Genomic DNA, 27,324 nt, shown 5'->3' with positions numbered 1-27,324 from the left:
AAATTTCAAAATCCCTATAAAAGGAAAAAATGCATAGATAAGTTTTTAATTACCATTTTTCTACATAATTTTTTTCATATATTTATTTTAGAGATTTAGACAGCGATAAACTGTTTTCTTGAATAAATATATTTTTTTAGTTGTAGAAAATTACTCATGATAGATCTTTGGATATAGTAATATGATATCTTGGGCTGTGTTTTATTTTTATATCACACGTAGGTCCAAGTGAAGTGCTAGTAAAATTACAAGTTTCTGATAAAGAGTACTTGGATAAACTATCTCAGAAAAAGGGTAAATGAATTAGAATTATTATAGCTTAATATTATGATTCAAATTATACGATTCTGAAATTAAATGTTCAGAGAAATCAGACAAAATATAAAACGGCCTGTACTATTGTTGTTTCTTCTATTCTGTTTTCTTCTAAACATTCTGTAAACTACTGATTCTGTTTTCTTCTACAATAAATAACTTCAGTGGTTCTTCATTGTATACCATTTCATCACAGACTTAACTATCGTCGGATTCAGCGCAAAACTGGTTTATCCTCTACTGACGGCGAAAGTGGCTGCAAAAGCTGGTTCTTCCCTTATTCCCTTCCTGCAGGAGCTTCGGATTTCTTCTTTTCTTCTCCTTCGGCTTTCTTCTCATCTTTCGCTATTCTTTCTTCCTTCGCATTTCTTTCTCCTTTCTCCTTAGCTTTGTCGTTTAATATTTCTCTTAACTTGGTCACAGTATGTTTTAGATTCTTCCTTCTCCTCTTCATCTTTGGATTTGCTGATAAAAGCATGCTTCGGAAGAGGTGGAGAGTGAAATGTCTTTTCCCTCCCGAGCTCATCCAGAGGAAGTGGATTGGCTCTGCTGTTGAAGATGAATCCAAGAGTCTTGTCCTTCGAGAAATCGTGAATGACATTTTTTTTTTTTTTTTTCGTAATCGATTACTGAATAATCACTCACGGCACTTCGTGGTTCTTTTGGAGTTGAATCTAAAATGAGAAGAAAATTTCATCAAAACTAATTTTTTTATTGCAGAGATGCGCAATATGAGTATTTACAGATGTAGTACGTCATTCGATTCAATTTTGGAGAATGCTAGAAGAATAAAAAGCATAAATGAAGTTTTTTTCATATTTATTTCATGGTCCAAAAGTCAGTATATTAGATATACTGCGACAACCTCGTATTTGCTTTCCAAATAAATTTGCTAAAAACAAAAATAGAAGAGTTTTTGGCAGTTTAAAAAAAACGTTATGTGGTTCATTATTTTTTATTGCAATTTTAAATTTACTGTCAACAGAATAGCTTGAATTAGTAACTCAAATTAGAAAGAGCAAAATTCCTTTCTTTGCTGCTTTAGCACAATTGGTGATCTGACCGTTCTTTTGAAAGGAAGACATATTCAGTGTGGCCATTACATATTTCTGGCTGGGAAATTCCCATTCTTTATATTTAAAAAAATACAAAGAGAATTTCCAGTATTCAATCACCATACCTCACCTATTACGTTGGAATTCTGTTCCCGAAATCGATCAATTTGGTCGAATTAAATATTTTAAGCTGAAATCATTGGTAACAGTTCTCACCATCAGCTAATTATTTTATAAGAATTGCCTTTTGTATATTTCTTTCTGGTATCCTTTTCCTGTTTCTTTTCATGGTATTTAAATGCCACACATACAGCAGCGATTGAACATAGTTAAGAAGCAACTCCATAGAACCAATTTTGAGACATGGTTATATTAGTCTACCATTATATAAAGCATTCTAAAACTGCATTTTGCAAAAATTATTATATCGTAACACTTTGCTGTAGAAGGAAGGGATTGTAATTTATTCATTTTTACTTTCAAATTAGGAATTTTTAAGTAAACGTTTTGTTGATGGAATCAAAATCCATAAAATGTTAATTAGTTCATAATTTCCTAATTATGGACAATTAAAAGAATTATCATGTTGAGATATTACTTATCCTTAATTTCGCTATCTTGCGTCGTTGGTTTTAAATTATACATGTCTAATTTTGAATTCTTAGGTATTAATTTATATCAATATACGTTTAATATATCTGTATTTCATTCTAAATATTTCCCACAAATATGATGATATTTTCAAGAGTGATTAATTATGTGTTAATATCTGAATTATTCAAAATAAACATATATACCTTTATTGCTTTTGTCTTCTATGTCAAGAACTACATTTTCAGGACTGGTGTCTTCATTTTGTTCAGGAACTGATGAGAGCGGTTCTACTTTCTTTCCAGAATCATCATTATCCAACACTTCTACTTGAATGACAGCTGGCTCATCCTTGTCTAATGTATCTCAGTATGATAATGCTCTTTTAGTGTTATATTTATATGTCACGTCATTGGCATTAGCATGGTTTGTTGAAAGGCTTTGGGTTTTACATGTAACTTTGGGTTCTTCTTGATTGTCATCATTATCTCGACTGATGAGCCGCGTGAAAACAGATTTAAATGCAACATTTTTATTAATCCTTAAAGGTGGTCTTGGGATTGGCACAGGGGGTTCAATTGAACGACTTGGAAGTTCTGGTTTATTTGAATTTCTGTTTAATAAATCAAAAGATAAGTTTTTAAACCATACTTTCACTGTAACTTGCGAATACTCGTCTTTAAAATGTATGCTTCGCAGATTTCGTTAACTTGTTCGTCCTTAGAGATATATGGAAACTAACAAGACAGCGATCATGACAGCAGCAACAACCATTCCAAATCTAAAAACTGTGAAAGACATCAGTAATTAATGTATAGTTGCTACGCATATTTTAAAAGAATCAATACAATGTGGAGAGAAAGATGGGAGGTCAGATGGCTATTTTGTTTTAATACGCTCGACGGTATAAACGATTTGTTTATCTTAATAAAACCGATGCCGGCATACAAATCGATAGGAGATATAAAAATTAAAGCTGCCATCTGTTGTTTTTGATATATGTTAGGAAATAAATTTTTACTACTCCTAGATCAAGATCGATACAGGCAGCAACTGTAACAGCAAAATGAGCGCCTCGAATAGAAGATAACTAGAACGATTAGCCGATCCTCTATGTGGTGGAGATTTGTTCCCTTTATTAATTGAGTAATAATACGATTTATTTTGCAGTGAGTAATAAGTTATTTTCTGTGATGTGGTGCAAACTACATTATCCATACGAATAAATGGTCCAGAACGAGGATTTTGTTGTAAATTGCACAGTAGAACAAGCATCAAAACTCTTTAGAATAACTGCAGTTTATTTCAAATAAATGCTTTCATCTGTCATTACGAATGTATCTTATCTTAACATGTTATACTTACGCCTGGCACTCATTATAAAACTGGACCAAAAATATTAAATTTGGAATATTATGCTATATAAACATACGTTATATGTGCATTTATTTATTGTTATATATTTTGGAAAAATATAACTAGAAGAATGATGATGCGGAAGTTAGTTGATCCTATCACATTGAATTAAACATTTAAATAAAGTTGCTATATATAGAAAGGAAGTATTAGATGATTCTTTATTTGTTTTTCGCTCTAAAAGAAAAATAAATGAAAATTCATTACACTCTTTTCTTTACTTTCTCTTATATAAAATATAAAGTAATTTATTGCAATCATAAAAAAAATTTTAACTCGAGATTTTGACGAATATCAAAGTTTTAGTCCTCTCTGAATTCGAAAAAACACATTTTCAAAATTATGCCCTTCTGTCATTCTGAGAACAAGGTAATTCAAAAACGCTTTGAGTTAAATGGATGAAATTAGACCACATTTCTAAATATCTATCAAATTTTGAACAAAATCTATTCAGAGGAAGTCGATCTGTTTGGCTATTCGAGTACAACTGACTCGATAACTAAAAAAAATTGTAGAATAAGAACTACACATATAAAATTCGTAAAAGAGTTAGACAGATAAAAATCGACATACAGATGTAGCAACTAAAATATAGATTCATATTGAATAATGAACCAAATCTGTCAAAAGATTAACCATCAGTCAGTCTGTAGTTTCTTATACATGTAAATGCAATAACTTATAAATGTAAATGCAATAACTCATAAATGTAAATGCAATAACTCATGATTTAAATCAATGGGATTCAATGCGAGACCTTGGGATTACAATTGTAGTCCTGCGTCAGATTTTGGTTACAATAGACAAGAAAGAAGGAGCCCAAAATACATATTCTTGAGATAGATTCAGTTAGAATGCCAGCTTCATACCAAAGATCGATATTTAGTTGCTATTTTTCGCCAATGTCATGCAAGGCATTGGCAGCCTTACGCAAGGTCCACAATTTATGCGGGGGAGGACGGGAATAAGACCTTTATTAGAGAGTATGCAAAAAAGTTTCGCCTAGCTTATTTCTAAGAACATACCTCTATTTCTTAAAGCGTCCATGGATATGGCACTTAAAAGGAATCAGTGCATATTATTCAAAGCACAAATCCATGGGCACAAAAAACTGATATATCTCGTGATGGCCTGCATTTAAAAAATAAAATTCATTTTTGTTTGCGATATGTATTCTTGATCTTAAGAGCTGATGGGTATAATCTCATCGATTAATGCTGATCATTGCAATTAGCTTCGAATTCAACATGGGGCCAGTTTTATCACTTAACTTGTTTACGCGTGTTTCCGACAATATTCAATAACAGCAAAATCTTTATGGGAAATAAATATAAAGATATATAAGAGTATATTGTTTATGCTTCCTCGTCAAAATGCTTCCTAAAAATAACAGATTTTTATTTAAAAGATTATTTGTGAAATATATTCATTTTTCATACCTCCTTGATTTTCTATTCTTGGTGGCTCCTGACTTGTATAAGCGTCTGTTGAGGCTAAAAGACATTCATTCATCAAAATCAACATTAATATTATTCATGTATAATAAATTATTAGCGAAGCTAAACTTATTTAGATTAGTTTCAGGAAAATAAATCATCAAATTATTTCTAAATGATTAAAATTAAATTATCATTTAATTACTTAAACATAATACTATCAATTTAATGTGAGAAATTATTTTTAAAAACAAAGAAATCATCATCATTAATGAGATAGGGAGTCCCATTTTTATTACGTAAACAACATTATATTATGTTTATAAGTGAACAGCATGAAATCTGCAATAGAGGAAACTCTAAAAGAATCCCTTCACGGCCAAACTCATGTAGCACAACAGCTGTAAAGGGAGGCAAATTCTCTTCAAAGAGAGAAAGGGGGGGAAAAAAACCATGATAAACAAATGTTTTTGGCAATAGTTTTCTGTAAAGTGGTAAGATTCTCGCTAAACTAAGTGTGTTTCCTTGCATGATATGAAATGATTGTTAAGCACACTAGGAAAAGTGAAACTTAGTTCATTGTCTGGTTCGATCGCGTCAGTAAAGCCTATTTCAAGAAATTGTAAACAATATCTTGATGGTATACAGATCTTCCTCCATTTACAATTGACAAAGAAATACTATGAGCATTTTCTAAAAACATAAGATATTGCTGAAAAAGAAATTAAACTATGGGGTGATTTGTTTTCCTGTTTAAAGGCTCATAATGTGCAATGCTATAATGAAAAAATTTCATTAGTCTCGAAAAATTTTGAAATTTTTATGCCTAAGAAATACGCCAATAAAATGTGACCAGACAGAATCAATCATCTCAAATTAGGATTAGTATCTCAAGCGTGCTAAGATGTAAGTGTACGATCTGATAAATGTCTTATCAAAATCTCATCCACAAGGAACGATCTAGTAAAAATACTGATAATCATATATAAAATCATTTGCAATGGTCTGAATCTCTGACGTACAGCATATGCACATACTATTGAATAATATAGAGTCCTATCTCATAGAATAGAATGGGGCTTCTGATCAAATTTGATTTAGCACTTATCTTTTTCTTGTAGAGAAATTGTTTTAAGCCGTTAGTGAAACTAAAAAAATGACTCCACTTATATTAATAGACCATGTGACAGTTGGTCATGTTTAATCGAATTTATAATTATTTGTACAAACAGTTTCAAGTTGTTGATGGAACAAAGCAAAATTTTTACTACTACAATATAATGCTATACTGAAAACGTATGCGCCAATCTGTTAATGGATGCATCTCCTTTTTATAGTCCAATTATAAAATTTCCTTTGATTTCAAAACAATTTAAACAGTACCCGAAATATTTCTGTATGTTTCATTCAGAGTTTCCAAACTTATAGAAGAATAATGATAAGAATTTAAAGAACCTTTTTAAGAAAATTCAAGAGCCATAAAATTGAATAGGCCCGTGAAGTAACATAAAACTGCATGATTAAAAACTTTCATTCTAAATAATTATAATAATAAATTTAAGGAAAACAGTTTATTAAAATATACATTTTATTAGTATATTAAATTGTATACATTATTTTAATAATTTTCTATCTCTTAGTCTTTAATTTATAAAGCATTATTATCCTGAAAGACAGTCACGGAAGGATAGTTTGGAATCATGAAGTTCAAATTATTTTTCTGATTCATTACGAGGTGATACGATACATATGGGAGCAAAATTTAATTAATCGATTGATAATCATCGATAATTTCAAGAAATATTAAAATAATATACTGCCATCGAAGGCATACAAATTCACATAATTTCAAAATTTAGCATATCAAAAAGTGAGCGAAAAATTAATTACAAAATTCTTCATTTAAAAAAATATTCAAAATAAGTGTGTAAAATCTTTAAGTAGTATTGCCTTAATTTTGCAGGATTCAACATCTAAATCAAGGTATAAAGGCATGAAGCAATTCAATTGGCTTATAACTTCCTATTTATTTTTTATTATAAAAAAAGTGACTAGCTTACGTAAAATACAGTAAGCTTCCGGCTTGGTCCATTCGCCATCTTCAGTACATATAATGTATGGATTGTCTCCTTCTCTCTTGCCGTCTTTGCATCTTAACATTGCCATACTCCCCATACTATTCGTTTTATTGACTAGCCTGTAAACTCCACCTTGATCTTCGCCATCTGGAATTGGGCACCGGATGGCTGAAGAAACATTAAAAATAATTTCCATAAATCTTCTCCAATTACAGAGAAACTGATATAATTTAGAAATTCATAAACAAATCATAATAGTGTATTCGATTAGTTTAATTTTATTAATGCATATTTAACACATGCGCATTTTTCTTCCTTTTTTTTTTTTTTTTTGTTCTACAAACGAAATAAAAATGTATCAAATAAAATTTAGTAAATTATGAGGTATTTATATTCCAAGACCGAGATTCTCCATCGAGCAGCCAAACGGAGAGGTTGCAGGTGGAAAGCTAGCTCTTTTACGTCCTCGTCCTTTAGGTTTACATTTAAGTTTGTTTATTGTTTCTAGGGGGGAGAAAAAGCATATCTCAACGAATTTTTAATCAAAAGAACATATTAATGCATCAAATAGTGTTGAAAAGTGTGCTCCATAATATCTAGTGTGTTTGAAATTCATTCCAATTCCATGTGGCCGCGGTGGCCTGGTGGTAAGGTCTCGGCTTCGGAACAGAAGGGTTTCGGGTTTGAGGCCCGATTCCACCGAAGAACAATCACGTAAAGGGGTCTGTTGCACGTTAAATCTGTCCTAACCAAACGTCCTCCCGCTGGTGTTTCGTGTTGTGGAGAGGAGGGTGCCAGCTCAGGTGTCGTCCTCGTCATCTGACCGCGGCTCAAAATTACGAGGTCCGTCCCAAAATAGCCCTAGTGCTGCTTCAAATGGGACGTTAATATATAATTAAAACTAACTAAACCAATTGTGTGTGTGTTTTCAATATACATCATCATGAAGTGTGAAATGAGTAGCATCGCTAAGATGTCTGGCTAAGCTCCACAAGGCAAATGGGGTAAGTGTTCCCCTGCTACTCTGATTTAATAATGATCTTTTTGCCGTGCAACATGATATAAATTCTATGATTTTTTTTTTTTTTTTACTTTCGTGTATTTTTAGTGAATATTTAAATATTTGTGTTTATCGGATACGAAATAAGCCGATACTTTTCTACCCTCATTTTTACCTATTAGTTGTCCCCATCGACTCAATTAAAAAATTTTCTTCTATCTTTAAATGGCTGATAGCGGATACTTTTGCGAGTATTTTAAGATTTAATACATAAATTTCAGATAAGTGGCTTCTTTAAAATAAATATTTTACTAAATGTATCCTCCTCGAAAAAAAAAAAAACCATTATGTTTTGACAAAAAAAAAAAAAAAAATTTATTTATTTATTCATTTTTAAGTCGAATTCATACTAATATAACTTTACAAATTCTCATAGCATCAGTTTAAATTTTTATAGAGAAAATTTGCAAGTGATTTGCAATCGTACAATGCAATTTTCATTGTGGTCTCACATTTAAGAGATTTTTAATGATTTAAAAAACATATTTACAGAAAAAGCAACCCTCGCTAAATTTTTCCCAGATTGGGAAAAATAAATAAGGATCTGCTGGTGGTTTAGAAGCTGTATTATATTTTAAAAAGGAGATTAAATCATCGTTAATTGTTGCATTTTTGTAAACAAAGAGATGGGACAGAAAAAGCAAATAAAAATTGTGTATTATTAGCTTTAACATTAAATTTATAGTTAAAAGTTTATGATTTTAGAAAGTTTCAACAGATGAATTTAGAGCTGCAAAATGTGTCAAAATACTATTCAAATTCTCTTCTCTGTAGTACAAAAATATAAAATCCACTACTCTCTCCTCTCATGTTGTGATTCTATCAACAAAGTTCTTAGATACGCAATTACCTTTCTAAAGCAACTCATACATGACGAAATGTGTTGAAATTTTAAAAGCATAAAGCAAAATGTCAAATTTTGGAGAGTCATAAAATAATATTAATAATACCCTCCATGCTGATTATTAAATTTTTCATCCAAAACATTTAAGAAAAAAGCCTTGATCATGCTATTTTAAAAAGTTCAAGGGAGGATTTTTTTAACACACTTATTGTCATTTTGAATTAATGAGGTGTCGTTAACAGAGCAGAAGTCCCTTGATGGAATTCATCAAGGGGTAGTTTAACTCACCTAACTCACATTTCCTTAATTTTTTTTAATTAATTAAGAATTTCTTATAAAACAACAGCTTTCTACCTCAACTGGTTGAAAAATAATAGTCATTTACAAAGAAAGGAAAAATAAAAAGCATTTATGTGCCACTTTTGGAGTTTTTTTTTTAATTTAAAAAATAAATAAATAAAGGGGAAAACTGCGCAAAATTATTTTCAGTTTTAATAATAAAAAGAATTTTATTTTTATCTTTTTACATTGCAAGGCTCGATTACTTCTAAATCCAGTTAGTCCTTTATTACAGAAACATGGTTTCATCGCAGTCGATTATTATTTTTCCAACTTGGTTATTAGCCACTTTAATCTTCTAACAGCAACAGAAACAATTATTTCTAAATGACAGTCTCACATTTCGAGTTCCATAAGATACCTACTAAACATCTACCTTCACCCAGTTCTAACCCCTTTCAAAGGATAGTAACCCCGTGACTCAGCCGATTTCCTTTCGGTTGAATCCCCACTGTCGTGAATTCCTAACAATTCCAGCTGGAAAGTCTCAAGGTCTGCCTCTCTCCCACATGTCGGTGATTTTCCCGTCCTGACCTCTGACCTTCGGAATCAAAACAAAGTGAAGTGAATCCCTCTCTTTCGCATTCTTGCGGACGCTGCATTTTCTGCACAGTACAGATATACATTACAGTGTAGTAAAAACATTTAGACGCGTTTATTTATCTTCTGTTTTTTGTCTGGTTGTAAAAACCAAAAGATTTCACCACATGCTTGGATTTGCGCATTTTTTAAATCCTCCTCATGATCAGCTAAACTTTTTTCACATCCTCCTCATGATCGGCTAACTGATTTTATTAGGTGTGCATGAATCAAATTTTTGACTTTCATGCGGAATACGTATATACAAAAAAAAAAAAAAAAAAGAGAGAGAGAGAGAGAGAAAGAGGGGGGGGGGAAAGAAAGGATTTTTTTTTTTTTGAAACATCGTTTATCAATCGGCATTTTTGTCTTTTTCTGCTCACTACTGATTATTTATAAGAATCATGCAAATTATTTGTACAAAAGTACAATAGCATAGCGTACTTAAGCGTTCTTAGCCAATATCGGACCTACCGGACGTTCTGTAACATATTTTTATTCATTGATTTACTCTCAAAGGATTTCTTAGTAAAATGTGAAAATTCCGAAACCGTGTTATTAAAGATTAATTTAGACGATTCCCTACATTCCACATCTAATTTAATATATTCTAGTAATTTTGACATCTCAATAGTATCTTTAAAAAAAAAATCCCATTAACACCATATCATGAGGATTGGGATTAACATGTAAGAATAAAAAACTGATGTCATTGGCATTACATTCAAGATTATCCAGAGAGGTAACTACATATTTTATTTAGTTTTATAAACATAAAAAGGAAAAAAAAAATACAATAATAAATAAAACTGTTCCATCTAGAATTCTTCCCATTTGTGTAAGAGACACAAATTACCCATTTTTGTCCTTATTTATTTTCAACCAAATAAAGAATTAAAGCCGTATTTAGTGTGATAGTAATTTGTAGTAATACGATAGTAGTAATACAAAGGCACTATCATTCAATATTTCGCTGAAATTGTAATTCTCGTTTAAAATTCTCATGTCAAAAATCTGCCAACAGCAATCTTCAGGGGAAAAGAAAGAGAGAGAGAGAGAAACTCTTTAAGTACACATACAAAATTCCTTTTAGATTTCCTTCAAAATTGTTAGCTCCTGTCTCAAATGACAGAGACAGAATATAAAAAATGTTAATAATATGTTTGTTTTTTCTCTTCCCACCTGCTCTTCTAATAATGTGAATTAAGTTTTTATCATGTTATTGGAAGCTGAAACCGACATATGATCCTCTTAATGATGTCAAAAGAAAATCTTATAACTGTGATCCAGTAACAAAATATAGAGTTGGTTAAAGATTTTTAGCCAACCTTGTCAATAACATTAGGTTTTCAATGTGTTTTTATTTAAATAAAATCTCTAAGCTTGTACGGCATTGATTGCGGTGGATTGCATGCAGGGGAATGTCTTTCTGTACAGCCTGTAAAATCATTGTTAATTATATTTTCATTTTCATATCTTTATGAGTTCTACACAGTGCTGAAATACCAGAAATTATTATAGACTGAATGCAAACTCGCTGAAAGTTGATGGTTCACTTATCCCGTGTTCGCTTTCTCGACTTCCAGTGGTAACTGTGACGCAATAGCTCATGTTCATAAAACTGTCAGGTGGTCATAATAAAGTGACCAAACATCGGAAGAAATTTTTTGTTTCCACAATAAGAAGTAAAAATGCCTCGAAAAATGTTGCGAGACGAAATTTGCCACTGTGTCTCAGAGAAACCGAAAGATCATAAAAATTAGTAATCATTACAACATATCATAATAGAAAACATTATAACCTAATTTTAAAAATTGAAAAGAAGATTGAAGTATCAAAATATTTGATCTTTAGATTTCAATAAATCTCCACAATTCAGACCTTCCCGAGCCTATAAAAACCTTTTTTGTGTGTCCATAATACGGTATGTTTTGATAACTGCTGTATTAGCGATAGTTTTCAAGCATGCTATAAAAATACTTCGTGCATTTTTTAAGCATGCTGTATATTTGAATTGATAACAGCAACTCAAAATACAGCATGTTTCGATAATTGTCTTTACACTATAGTGATAAGTTTCGAGCAAAATTTGGACGAAAATGACAAAGGGATGTTTATCTTCTTGTCCTCTCGAATGCTTGTGAACTGAGCCCGACTTTTTGAAAACTAAACAAAGAAGGTAACAAAAATTTGATGCATGGTCTTATTACTAGAATTAGCTATGAAGCAAATTTTAAATATGTCTAAAGAACTAAATCTGTCAAAGAACTGATAATATATCAGTTTCTCTTTTCTTAAGTACTTGAATATGGTAACTCAAAAATGCAACAAACTAGATAAGTATAGTGCAGAACCTGATTTTTGCACTTACAGTGTGAATCTATGTCCAGTTTTAAAATCAGTAAATCTAAGTGTAAATTATACTTACAGTGTGAATCTATGTCCAGTTTTTAAAATCAGTATATCTAATTGTAAATTATACCTTAGTTTATCTTTTTATGTGTATATGAATACTGAAATACAAAAACAAGGTTTAATAAAATTTAGTTTCTGATCTTGACACCAAAACTGTAAAAGTATATTGGCAGTTCCAAAATGCATCATTCCATTCTCTTTACTATACTAGGAAAATTAACACGAAATATGTCGTATTGTATAGTTATAACTTTGAAATTTTACTAGTTATTATTAAAATCTTGATGATCTCATCACCAAAGTTCGATAATATAAAAAAAATACTTTTAGAGCAAAAACATTCTAATTATTTTAGATAATTTTCATAAAATATGATTTTAGTGTTAAAAAAACAATCTTTTAATTATTTTTATTCATTTGTTTTTCTACTTTCTCGATTTAGATTTATAATTTATTATTATGCATATTATAGAATCATGAAATTATTTTTCAAATTCACTACTAGATGCCATCATGTAAGATTAAAATTTTATTAAATTGATCAATTAAATGATAATTACGATTCGAAAGGGTTAAAATAGTATATTGCTATTGTATAACAAAATGTACAAAATTATAAAGCAATTATAATCTGTATTTCTACAAATTATAATCTGTAGATCAGATTTTATGACTGGTTTGTACCTCTGCATTGTGGATCTTCTCCACTCCATGATCCATCTTTCAAGCAATTTCGTTTGAAAGGTCCCTCAAGCTTGTAACCTTCATTGCATTTATAAATTGCGACTGCTTCTTTCATTGGTGGACTATCACTGTCGTAAGTGATTCGCACATTTCCATGTTCAAGGTCATCCAGATTATCACAGAGAATTGCTAAAAATTATTAATTAGGTTAATGCCAATTGAATGAAATGTAATACAATTGTTATTGAAAATGAGCAATTTCTTGTTGCATGTATTCTTACCATCAGTTCTAAAATTTTTCCTTTCAAGGCTAATTAATTTTTTTTCAATATAAATGGAATAAATGAGTTATTCTACAAGAAATTATCCCTATTAAACAATAGCTAAAAAAATAAAAATAAATGAAAGCCAGTGGATTAAATTTCAGTACAATATACAGTAATTCTCCAAAAAAAATTCTAAAAATAATTTCAAAAAAGAATAATTTACTGTTATATTTGAGATGTTTGAAAAAAATTGCTTTTTTATTTTAAATTTCATCTTTCAGAAGAACTTAACAAGATTATTAATACAACAATAATCTAGCTTAGAAATTATACTTCTAATTTATGATAATTATTATATTGGGCTTATAGCTAAATTGAAGAAAGTTCAAATCCATTTTGGCTGTATTTTTTAGCTGTTTATTTTTATTTAACAAAATTTTTCCTTCTTTGTTAAACAGAAATTTTATAATACTTATTAAAAAAAAACTGTTTTGCAAATATTTCTTTTTAAAGATATAACAAAAGTTTCTTAACGATGTTTATATAAAATGTCATTTACTGAAATTCCAACTTCCAAGCTAATTGTTTTGATACTTAATTTTTCACGAATAAAACTAATTTGCAGTTTGAAGTATGAATTAATCAATCATGTTGTTACTCATTTTAAAAATAATCACTGTTTACACAAGATTTTGAAATTTTATATTTTATCATTTGAATAAGATGTAACTTTTTTTAAACACATTGCTTTCAAAAAACTTACGCACGCAAATGGGCGGATCACCTGACCACTGACCAGTACTTAAACAGTGTCTATAGTCTTTGCCTTTCATCTCATACCCTCTGATGCAACCATATTCCACCTTCCCATTTTTTGGGTTGTAAGTGATAGAGTAAAGATTTCGGCTGGGCCTACCACAATCGTATCCAGTGTCTGAAAAGAAAGAAGATTCTTATGTAATTTTTGCAATACGATAAAAGGTTGTTATCATATACTTATATAGAGACAAATTCCAAGATAAATGGACAACACTAATATTCGTCGTAATTAAGGAAACATATCAAAGTTTCCGGTAAAGTTAAAGCAATTATCTTCACTATACCTCTTATTCTAAAACATGGCTGCTGTTTGACTTGAATGCGATTCACACCTATAACCTAATTAGTTTACATCTACTATCTAATTAGATGACCCGTTCTCTACAACGGCTAAAAGATAACAAAGAATTAATCTAATGAGATAGTTGATCCAAATCAAGGAAGTAAATCATGGCAGCGAATGTGTTAACACAAAGTTCAGAAATACTATTCATTTATATTAAACTATTACTGATACGCTGAAACATAATGTCATAGAACCTGATAATAAAAATTAACTTTAATGCTACGACCAGACTTTTAATGTAACCTTCATTCGAGGAAAAAGGGCGCCAAACAACTTTTCAGCAAAAGATAACGTGCAATTAGTTAACAATTAAATTTGTTAACTGGAGCAGTTAAGATTGTTTTATGAATAATATAATGGCTAATCTGAATTTGAAGATGGACATATTTGAAATCATATTTATTATTAATTATCAACGGAGCACTTTAGCATGATAATAAACGACATCAAAATACCAAAATCTATGAAATACTTTTGAAATTTTCATAGACAAAATATGAGCAAAAAAAAAAAAAAAAAATCATATAAACAGTTTGTTACAGCGTTTGAGTTTTAAACCTGAAATTCAGGAACAGTTCAAGCCAGTTCAATGGAGTGATTGTACTAGACTCCATTCCATTTCATTTTTCCCGCCAATCTTTTTAGACGACACATTCACGAGTACTCCAAGCCCGTTGCATTTCAACTACTTCAGCGAACTCCATTTCAGAGTTTAGTTTACTTATATTAACGTCCCGTTTTAAAGCAACACTAGGGTTATTCTGGGACGGACCTCGTCATTTTGAACCGCTGTCAGATGACGAGAAGAACACCTGAGCTGGCACCCCATCTCCACACTTCCACAGCACAACAGAGGGAAGACATCTGGCCCCGATGGATTTAACGCGCATCAGAACCCGCTTACACGACGGTTCTTCGGTGGAATCGGGTCTCGAATCGAAAACCCTCCGATTTCGTAATTGAGATCTTACCACCAGGCCAGCGCAGTCGAACTCCGTTTCAGAGTTCACCGCACTATGCATCCCAAGCCTCTGTCTCCAAATCCGCATTAAGTGAGCATTCATTCCATATGGCACGATTAAATGGGCCGAGAAGAGATTAAAACAATGTGGAAATCTAACATTCTTGTTCACACCAAGCAAACTTTGACAGGTGAGTCGCATCTTTTATGGATTTCGAAGGAATACATATTCATTGGCGTAGCATAGAGTAGTCTTGAATACCTAGCTGCACACTAGGCCTGAATGAAAACCTACCAATTTACAGACCTGGGAAAGACGTTTGTCAAAAGGATAGGCACGCTTCTACATAGGCCATAAAACAAAAAAACTTGTCTGTCTTCGCAGTTGGTCTTTTAGGTCTTTATTACAGTCTACATACCTGTGGATTGCGACATAGTTAACAACTTATAGTTAAAATATAACTGAAACTACATTTCTTTTTAATAAAATCTTTGAAATCAAAATGTGAATCTGAAATTACCAATAAATAAATGTTTTTATGAAACGAAAAATATGTCGGATAAAATTAGAGAATTAAGTAAGTGGATAAATTAGATTAATTTTCCCACTTACCAGAAGTGAAATCCTTTATTATAATAAGTAAGGTCACAATATTTTCGAAAGGATTTTAAACGAAGTTTATTTTCCTCGTTTATGTATTTCTAAATAAATGGTGCAATTAAATGGGCTGAGAGAAAATTAGAATGGGATGGATATCCACCAACAAATAAGATCTTTTGCAATTATGGCTCTAAAAATAACAAAGAAAAAATGATTACAGAAACTTTTTTTCTATGATTATAGCAGTGAGAACTCTATAGTTTTTCAGTTTATGAGATTTACAGTATTAAATGTTAGAGCTGTTATAATTTTCAACAATAAATGCTGGATAATTTTGTTCTATTTAAACTAACCTTTCTCAACTTGAACTTCGACTTCACAGATTTCGAAAATTTCTTCTTGGAGATGGTCTTCTATATGGATTTTCTGACCTTCAATGCCTTTTCCCTCGGCGCAAGAAAAAACAACAGTTTGGGTGTCTAAAATTTTGCAAAATTCAGCATACACACACACAAAAATACACAATTCCCTAAGTACACTAAGTACATTTTTAATGAAAGAAAATCTCAGAAAAAAAAAAGACATAATAATTTAGAGAAAACATACCAAACTTTCCAGTGAAAGATTCACATCTTTTGTAAGAAGCACTGGTCTCTTGAATGTTTATTATAAACACACTAAATTTCATGTATTTATCTGAAAAATTGAATACATTTAATGTACACATAAAATTATCATGATCTATAATCTATCTATTATGCTTCGAGATTTTTGTTATTTTAAACTATTAAACTAGCCTCTTTCAATGAGAAACATTATATTAATAATCAATTCAGTTATGTCAACCAACTTGGATGAATTACATTATACACAACAAAGGAAAACTATACTTCTAGCTACTAACTATTTTAACTATTAACTATAAAGCTTAAAATTGTACTTGCACAATAAATATAAAACCTTCTGATTGGGTAGCTAAGTTTGCAATGTATAGAAATCGATTCCAGTTGTTGAAACTTAGCATTCTGTCAAAGTTTTATTTTGCGATTTCTCTCTCAAAAATACAGGGTGTCAGAATATAAACGGCCATTGATGACATATCTGGGAGGTCAAGAATTTCCATATAAAATATAAATCTGCGAAATCAGACCAGTCATTGCGATTGGGAAACTGATCTTTTTGATTTGCCAGTTATTTTTTAATACATAAATATAAATAATATTGGTGCAAATATGTCTAAATAGAAGATTTTTCAAAAATCGTTAAAAAACATTAGCTTATTTTTTGAAAAATTACACCTCATTTTAAAATACTTTAAACTATTGGTCGAAGCTAAAGAGGGAGATAAATACTTTAAGATGGTTCGGTCTTTAACAGGAGACAACAAATGAACCCTACTGAAACCTAAAATAGAGATCATGGTTGTTGATTTAGCAATGCCGTTAAACTTGGATAGCACAAGAATTTTTTTTCAGCCTTTCAGCACTTCCTGATCAACAAGAAATAAAGTACTTTAATATGTAATCATCAGAAGTAATTTAACAAAAGAAAAGACATTAGCAACTAAATACTTCTGAACCTCTACAATTGAAGCCACTCAGTCTCTTGCATACAAGTCATATAATTCATTAGTAAAAAAGATTTGCTCATGTCTGTATATTTTGTAAACGATTGCACTAATCATGATCCACAAAACTGCTTGAAATTTTAGAGCATTGGTAATTATAAGTGACAAGGGAAAATGGCCCGTTATTATTAACCATTCAGAATTTCAATAATATTGCAAAAAAATGCCTATCTGTACAAAAATAAGACTGATCTTATTAAGTGATTCCAAATTCGGCGTATAAAGTATTAGTGGAAGTAGAAAGATCAGAAACAAGCTGGAATCGTATAAAATTATATCACTGAAAACGATAACTAAATGTGCTAGAAAATGCAATAAGTTGCATAGATGAGCCAATAAAGTGTGAAAATATTTTGTTTGGAGATATTTTACTCTGGAAAGTGCACAATAATTATTTGAAGTTCTTGTCAGTTCAAGCTAACGTGCATATGAGGTGTACTGATCTGTGAATCTTTTTAGCAAAATTGTCTGTTTGCATACAACTATGTCGCATTCCTTCTGTTACCGTCAGCTTTACCAAACACAATGTACATGCTTCTCGGCATCCGAAACAGTACCGTGTACTTTCTGCGCAATCAACTTGAAATGACCAACGCTGAAATCTAACCACAGCTTTGGTGAACAGCACCAAGCTTATCCAGTTTGTGTTTCCGATATTTTTCTATTTTATTTTAGGTTGTATTTTGTTTATTTCCTTTCCTGTGAATTTTGAATCTTTCTGTATATTTACCAAAGTAAGAAGTAATTTCTTCTTAATGTAACTATTCTCCATCTACTAAATCCATCATATTCATAGTAGATTCGAACTACAGATGCTTCTTAATTATAACTAACAGAATAATTCAAAGTTAGAAATGGTTTAAATTTCAGAAATGAACCAATATATAATTAATATAAGAATGTCGGAAAAGATACGGGGCAAAACAATTTTATTAGATTGCATACATTTTTTTTTCTGGGTGGATCTGTATACATCGTGATTAACAGGACAAAAAAAAAAAAAATAAATAAAAAACGATCAGCCTTACCTGGAGAAATCACTGTTACAGCAACAGACAACACTTTATGTTTCCCTTTTAGATCCACTCTCCACCATCTGGGTTTTTTTGGTTTCAGATATGAGCAGGTATTTTTGTCTCTATCAATGGCGAGATCGGCTGAATGACCTGGGACAGTTGGTGTTGAAGATGCAATACCTAACGTTGTCATACTGTCATCTAATAAGAATCAAAACGATCTAATATGATTCTTCTTAAACTTAAATTCGTAGAAACAAGTGTTCGTAAAAATTAGCCACAAAAAATTAGTTTATTTTCTTATGTTCAGTAAGAAATTTCCCATTTTTATTACCGTAATACAAAAACAAAAATCTGACGAATAAAATTTTTCAAATCCTATATCTGATTTCTTTTAACAATTATTGGTGTTTTTGATTCTCATACACGAAGCATTAAAGAGAATTGATTCTTTTTGTCAAAATATTCTACCTCGTGGTTTTCATAAATCTCTGCATTTTCTACCTTTTTGAGTGAGAAAACACTAATTGTAAAATTAGAACTATCTGTAGCGGAGTAAACTAGACGAATTATATTTGTTCTTTGATTTTTATACCGAAACTATATATCTAATTCAGATTTTCGGCTATATTCGTTAAAAATAAATTTGTTTGCCTGTCCCTGCAGACGTGAACAAAAATATTTTGAGTAGGAATGATGAAATTCGGTGTTCTATTTTAATACCGCAGTTGAAGATATACATCAATTTTTAGTTAAGATCGTCTGTCTATTCTTGTATATGGGAACATAGTAACTCAACAAGATAAATTAATGAAATTCATTATGTAATCTTCACATCAAAATTGTAGATTTATATCGAATTATTTTGCATCAATTTAGGTTAAAAGAAAGGTTTTCCAAAAAGCATGTTGAATTTATTTTATTTTATTATTATTTTTTTTACTATATGACTATAAGTAAACACAAAACGCGCCTTACCGTGAAAGTAAATCAGAAATTAAATAGAAGAATTCTGTCACTCTCAAAGGTTGGAACACAGAAACCCCATAAGAGGGAAAAGGAATATATATAAAAAATATTAGTTTAAAGAACTTTCTTTTTTATTGTGGAACGTCAAGAACTGCAATTTTAAGCAAATTTCGATTTTTAGAAATATCTGAAAAACCATATTGGGGAAGTTTACATTTTGTTTAAAGAAACTGGAAGATTTGTACTTTTAAGGTGTACGTACACACTGGAAACTTCGAAAATCGTTCAAAATATCGAATTTTTTTTTATTGCTTCAAAATGTTCTCTGATCCTTTAGCTTTCAAATGATACCAAGATTTTGTCAATATTCGGAATATTTCTTGAGTTATAATTATTTTTCTTGAGATACTTTCACTAAAAACTCTAGTTTCAGTGTTTTTTAAACACATTTTATGAAGAATGATATTTTTCCACTATATTGCTTCATTCAAACAATCATAACTCAACAAGAAATTAACCAAATACAATTATTTATATATCAAAATCTGTATGAAACAGTGGATGTTTTGTGCCTCAATCAAAGTTATATTTATAGAAATAAATTATTAATAGCTATTTAAAATTTAAAATAACAGAAAAAATCTCGCTATTTCTATTCATCGTTGATGAAAAAATTGTTAAAGAAACTATATATTTTTATAACTTGATTGAGGCAGACAACATGAAAACTAATATTAGGTATAATTTCCAACTAGAATTGTGTGTCTGCACAAATTAGAATTTAAGATATCATGTTTCAAAAAATATGCTAATTAGCTCTTAAAATATTATTTAATTAATTAATAATTAGTATAATATGGCTTTTTTTTTCTCACTGAAATGAGTTTAAACATATATTAATGACCTACTGTGAAAAAACTGGATTTTTAAAGTTAAAATTAAAAAAAAAAAATCATCTAGTGTGTATGTACACCTTAAAAAGTTGATTTTTCAATTTTAGTCTCATAAAATAAAAGCCATTTCATTTATTACAGAAATATGTAAAGTGAATAGAACTGAAGGGCGGAAAGCTCATTAAGTGACTTTTGATAGTATATTTAAAAAACGCTCCAATGATTTAAGATAAGGGTTTTTTTTTCTTTACTTTTCTCTCAAAGCAATTTTTTTTGTTAATTTTTAGTATGCATATATAAAATTCATTTTATTGCAATCTTATATTTCTATAATATTTTTATCCCAATATCGCAATCTTACAATATTTTTACAAACCTTGTGCATCTATTAAATCTATTTTTGTTTCTTTCTATGCCGTAGTATATTTTTAAAAGGTTATAAATCATGAAAAATGTATTTATTGGGATTTGAAAGTTACATAATAATCAATTTTTATATAAAATTTTTTATTTAATGCATTTTAAACTGAAAATAAGTTCATTAAACTTATCGCTCCAGCCTTCATATATTATGCTAATTTTGGCGTGGATTTATTGAAAGTTCTTTATTCAGAGATAATTGATATGTGGTTATGAACTTGAAAATCATCTCATTCCACGACATTCTCAATTTACTATTAAAAAGCAAATACTTCACGAAACAAATATTTTTATGCTGCATTGTAATGAAAAAACCCATTCTTCCTATTCATTCTTTTCGAGTATAATATTTATTTGCAAAAAGATACCCCCGCCCTTTATTTACAATTCCACTTCCGACTAGTTTCTTTGCAGAGAACGTTCCAAGTTACTAAAATCAACACTCAATGAAAAATCAACTTTTCTCAGTTTACTGCCTTTTTCACGAAATATAACTAGCAATTAGATCGCTATTTTTATCTTTTTATTTTGCATTGCCATGAAGGAACAAAGCTTATTGCAAGTACACTTCATACGTCATCAGCTTTTTCATGTACTAAAGAACACTGAGTTGCGAAATTACATAATCAAAACTTGGGGGCATTTTACTTAATCAAGAAAATTTCAGATAGGTAATTTTATAATGTCATATTACCAAAAGCCAACTTCAAAACCAAGAACATTAATAACTGAAAAGAAAAAAAGGTCCAGTCATATCATTGACTCTCCCACCCGCTTCAAAGGCACAGGAATAAAAAACTGAATGACCGGACCGTCATTCACACTGGCGGGAACTGTGGTTGAGTCCTAAGCGCCATCACCGGTCACGGTGCAACCCTTCCCTAAGGAAGTATGTCCTGTCATCGATGAGAGGAGCCAGATCCCCAACTTTATTGTACCCTTCAGTGTGGCGAGAACCAACTATTAAGCCGGAAGCTTCTCATACGTCATTAACAAATTAAATTTTATTAGCCTTTTTTTCTTCTCCTCATTTCGAGGAGAAGAAAAAAAGGCTAATAAAATTTAAGAAAGCAATTATAAAAACTAGTTTTCACCAACGATAGCTTCAATCGAAATATCACGCAATTACATAGTGCTATATTTTGTTTCTCAGAGGAGATATTTTATAATTGGCTTAATTTTAAGAAATAAAAATACATATGGTCAAAATCAACTTTAACTTTCGGCGTTTAATTTGTTAATGAAAAATTATCTGAATATTAAAATCAAATGCACTTAATTACCTTTAGTCCCTGAAAAATCAACTTTACATGAATCTTTGAGATTGATGTTTTAAGCTCCTGGAACTGGCAATGCTTGGTTAAACGCATCAAATTAATTATATGGATATAAACACATTATAATGCAATGATTTCAGTATTATTGAACTAATGCGTTTATTTCATATAAATACATTTTTCTAAAAAATAAAAACTGAGAAATGAGAAAAGACTTGTTAGGCATCTTATAGTTATTTTTTTATTGTAACATAGTAAAATGCCAAAAAATATATTTTTAAAAGGTCAATTTATACAAACCACAAATAGGCGCATCTTCTGACCAAGATCCATCAGCAGTACACCTACTGATAGGTGACCCTAGAAGTATATAACCTACTCTACAGAAATATAAAACGAGTTCTCCTTCAAAATACGTAGCTCTGTCTGGTTTAACATACCCATATGCTGGGGTACCAGGAAATCCACAAGTAAGCTTGTTTGCTTAAAAAAAATCATAATAAAGAATTTAGTCAATAATAGACCAATTTAAATAAATTTACAAAAGATTTCTTTCAATATTTCTGAGCGGTAGCTTTTTTGTACATATTTATCGTTAGAATGGTAGTTTTATTTTTAATTTATATTCCTTATTTCTTTGAATTTAATTTATATTTATTATTTCTTTTATTTCCTCTTATTGAAACAAAAAAGTAAAAACTTTCAAGCTGAAAAAAGCAAGCAAATCTACATAATTTAATTAAAATTCTTTTATAAAAAAAATGTGCTTTGAACTATTTGCTTTAACAATTTTTATTCTTTGCGATGTTCTATAAAGATCAGTTTACGAGTTTTTCCAGAATTCTAGAGTGCATTTCTGCATGTGCGTTAACATAATACTTAAAAGTACAATTATAGTCTTCTAATATATATATATATATATTCTAAAAACATGTATTATGGGATTTTGAATTATGTGAAGTATTTATTTTTTTTTTGCTACAAACATGGCACATTTATTTAAAATAAATGTATTAAATTGAGAAGCCTCTGTTTTAGATAAAGACACCTAAAGTTATTATAAACTGTCATTGAGATACAATAATATTAAGCTCTTCGCTTAAAATAGTAAAATGATGCAAAAAATTTGGGAAACAAATTATTCTCAGGTATTTGTTGCATATTTTATTTGGAAATTACTATCTGAAAAAGAACATTACATTTAAATCCCTAGAAATTGAATAAAAATATAAAATGAGAAGATGGAATATAAGTATTAAAATCAAATTCAAAGGTATAAATCTTTTACTCGTGTTATTTAAATTCATGTACACAAAATGATAGACAGCATTGGAATATGTGATAATTTAATACTAGTTTGATTTCATGATTTAAAGCACTGTCAGAATGTCCATTAATAATTTAAATAGTTATCTCTATTTCGTAGTATCTTGGGTTAGAATCAGACATTTTGAAACTATCTAGGTTGATGAAAGTATAGCAGTATATTCATAAGCAGTTATTTATTCATAAGTTATTTCTTATAATAAAATCAGTCATTTTTTTTAAACAAAAAAAAATCAAAAAAAATATTCACAAAAATACAAAAAATACAATCATAATTATTCTGTTAAAATTATTAATTCGAAATTCAAATTTCTCTCACCTGATATCAGCTGCAAATTCAATGAAAAGAAATAAAAAGTTAGACTGGTTAACAAAGCATCCATATCTGAAACAAGTGAACTTCGTATGTCCACTTTTTACCTCAACAAACACTCAATTATTCCATGAATTCTCTCAATCTGACACAAATTCTTGTGGCAATTGTCACATAAATCATCTTTCATATGTCAACATATAATCTTCTATCATCTGTTTTTATCAGACTAAACTGAAAAATAAATTTGCAATCTCTGCAATTGCGGTTTGACCTTGAACTTGAAAGACAGTTTCGTTTGAAAAATGAGATCGACGTTTTCTAAATACAGCCCAATTTATTAAAAAAACGATACTTTTCCGGGGGAAAGATTTACAGTATCATTAAAAAACTTCGTTCCTCATCCACATCTCTAACAAGTTTCAGCTGTGGAGAACTAGGAATACCTGATTCTGGCATCTGGCCTGAAACTATGGAATGAGAGTGCTTGGCAATCTCACAAGTCAAAATGCTTCTCGGAGTTGACTTTTATTACAAGATCAGACGTTTAGACTCTCTTGTGTTCATGAAAAGAGACTGTTCTCATCATTTCCAATATTATTTTAAGTATAAAACTACTTCTCCAATAGACGTGGTAAACACTAAAAATTTAAGATTTTTTCATTCTACTCTCTTTTTCCCCCAATCCGAAGTATAATTGATCTTGGAAGAAATTATTGTAATCAAAATAAATGACTGGTTTACTTGAGCTTATTCTTTGCACTTTTTTTTTTAATCAAAAAAGAAATTGTCCTTGTCTTTTAAAATATTATCCTAGAGGGTCGGAACCTAGGGTGAATAGTTACTGCTTCAGGAGACATAGTAAACATACCACAAATTTCAGGATTTTTTTTTTTTTTTTTTGCAATCCGTAAAATATGAATTTTAAGGGTACCATTGCAATAAAAAAGGCTGCTTTTCTTATTATTTGTGTTATTCTATCAAAAGAGATACTTTCCTCACTAATTTTTAAAAATAATTATACTGAAGAAAGAAAGCTTCATTTTGCATGCAATTGATAAACACATTCCATATTTAAAATATTTTTCTATGGGTTTTTTCCCCATCCATTGAATATGTATTTTGAATATTCATTGAAAAATTCATTGCACTTGCACAATTAGATTACTTTTGCTCATTCTTTACGTTTTTTTTTTCTATCAAGATCAACATTATGTATTTCTTTTAGTTTATTATCCTTGAAGTAGAAAGTTTCTTCTTTGCAAAGGAACTGCAAATAAGGTACAGCAAATATTCTGCCTACATTTACCACTTTTCTGACAGTATTTTTTATTAATTATTTTGTATTTCTATTATCCGCCATTTCATCTGCTTCCCCTCTGGTACACATTAAATTAGTTGGAGTGAAATCCCCCCCCCCTCTTTGGCATTGTGCCGAAGTTTAAGGGAGAGTACCAGTTCAGATATCATCTTCGACATCTGACCACGATCTAAAATAACGATGTCTGATCCAAAATATGATAGCAGAATATCAATATGCCTAAACCAAACTAATCCGCTTTCCTACAATCCGTAGAATATTAATTGCTCTATAGCAGAATCAATGCTCTCAGTAATCTAAATTTTTACTTTTTTGCTGCTGAAAATGCTATTAAAATCCAAACTAAAACCACTGTTTTAGTTCTACAATACTATAAATGCAGAACTCTTCTAGAGTCAGTTGAAATTTGTCTAACCGAATTGTGTTTAAAGAGAAAAAAATGCAATGATCTTGCTTTGTGTTCATTAGCGTATCAAGGCTGAAAGGCGTTCGGAGCACAGTTTTGTTTCTTTGCCCCCCTTTCAACCTTTCTTAGCTTTTGAAAACTGAAATGCATAAATATTTTTTCGCGATCTCTTAACTTGTTAACTGGGGAATTAACTTAAAATCAGCTCGTTTCGCATTGAAATATTTCGTCATACCCAGTTAACAGACTAAGAATGATCTGTGGGTTATATATACCACCTCCGTACAGTTACTCCACCATTGTTTGTATTCCTTAATAATTTTTACTAAATACTAAATAGTTTAAAGAGTAACTTTTCTTAACTAATTTACTTACTATTTTATTAATTTCACAGCAAAGAGTTAAATGTAAAATTGTTCTTGCTCTTTTAATTTTTTTTTTTTTTCTGTTTGTACGATTAGAAAATATCTTGCACACCCGAATGATGTACTTCAGTATCTTGCTATTAAGTTAGTATTTTTTTTTTTTTTTTTGTAATAAAAGCTATGATTAATGACAATTTAAAAAATTTAAAAAGTGTTTTGAATGAAAAAAATTACTTTAATTTAAATTCTTTTTTGTCTTGGTGAAATTTTCATTTATATAAAGAAAATTTACATAGTATGTATTATGTAAATTTTATAACATTTTGTTGAATAATTTATAAGTAATTCGATAAAAACAGTTTTGAAACAGTGTAGTTCAATAGTTTGTAATGCTTTATGAAATTTCATGGTTTCAATTATTTTTCAGTAGTACAATTCAAAAATGGAGAATTTTATTATCTACAAGCGATTTACTTACATGATTTCAGCTGTTAAAAACATGAAACTTATTAGAATATTAACCAAACTGCAATCAAAAGTATAGAAATGGAAGCTAATTATAATGTTTACCGAATGAAACATAATTAAACTTGAATTGCTCTTCAAAAGCAGTATATCCAAAGTAACAGAAAATGAGGAAGTCATAGCTATGTTAAAGAAATTCGCTTTGTTCTGTTAGAAATGTGTTCAAAATGTAAAACTTCAATACGTCAGTAAAGTGCGCAAAATACGTTCAGAAAACTATGCATTCGTTAAGTTTAGTTTAGTTATATTAACGTCCCATTTTAAAGCAACACTAGGGCTATTGTGGGACAGACCTTGTAATTTTGAACCGCGCTCAGATGACGAGGATGACACCCGAGCTGGCACCCCCTCTCCAAATTTCCGCACCACACTACGGGAGGACGCTTGCCCCCGAGGGTTTTGAGTGCACCAGACCCGTTTACACGACGGTTTTTCGGTGGAAGCTGGCCTTGAACCTGAAACCCTCCAGTTCCGAAGTCGAGCTCTTACGACCAGACTACCGCGGTCCCATTCATTCTGAAACCATAGGAACTGCATCGAAGATGTACTCACTGAAATATTTAAATGGAGAAAGTATAATCGTTGCGTGTGCATCAATAAACCAAATTTGATTTATCCCGTTTCGACAAAAATCCTCCGTAATTGCAAGAGCTTGAGTATTTACAGAGCATTACAACGGCAATTTTAAATATTTTTAGCCGCTTTTTTACTGATTGGGCGAAAATCAATTTTCATCAAATACGATTTAGATTTGAGCAGTCAGATAAATGGCACATTTAGAGAATAAAAGTTTGCAAGAATTCGCTTAGACAAGAAATGGGGCAAGTTGATGAAGATTTTTCACTTAAATTCATGTAAGTGTCATACCCATGAGGTAGTTATACATAAACTCAATTATTGCTTTTTCTTAAACGTATCCAAGATGGAGACTTAATTTGTACGTCTAATTGCGCCATGATGTCAAATAAAATTTATAGGTACTTAAGAGGTTGAAAATCGCATCAACACGCTTCAATAAATTTGAGAATTCATTGTTTGAAAATCAAATAACTTAATAAGTA

At 30.3% G+C, this 27,324-nt stretch overlaps 1 protein-coding gene across 1 annotated transcript; it reads right to left on the bottom strand.

Moving 5' to 3' along the window:
- Nucleotides 1-592: 592 nt before the first annotated feature.
- LOC129959811 (sushi, von Willebrand factor type A, EGF and pentraxin domain-containing protein 1-like) lies at nucleotides 593-24,071 on the bottom strand. Its single transcript, XM_056072702.1, has 15 exons — nucleotides 23,653-24,071; nucleotides 22,308-22,490; nucleotides 18,461-18,649; nucleotides 16,412-16,501; nucleotides 16,159-16,284; nucleotides 13,842-14,012; nucleotides 12,813-13,001; nucleotides 6,874-7,059; nucleotides 4,817-4,870; nucleotides 3,480-3,554; nucleotides 2,704-2,749; nucleotides 2,414-2,574; nucleotides 2,168-2,317; nucleotides 957-989; nucleotides 593-864 (listed from the first exon to the last, which is right to left on the bottom strand). Exons 1-15 carry the CDS (start codon nucleotides 23,714-23,716, stop codon nucleotides 593-595), a joined length of 1,989 nt encoding a protein of 662 aa, XP_055928677.1. The 5' UTR covers nucleotides 23,717-24,071.
- Between the last annotated feature and the right edge of the window lie 3,253 nt (nucleotides 24,072-27,324).

Source organism: Argiope bruennichi, chromosome X2 (assembly GCF_947563725.1).
Source record: "Argiope bruennichi chromosome X2, qqArgBrue1.1, whole genome shotgun sequence".
In the NCBI taxonomy this organism is placed as follows: Eukaryota; Metazoa; Arthropoda; class Arachnida; order Araneae; family Araneidae; genus Argiope; species Argiope bruennichi.
This window is presented reverse-complemented; position numbering and strand designations above follow the sequence as displayed.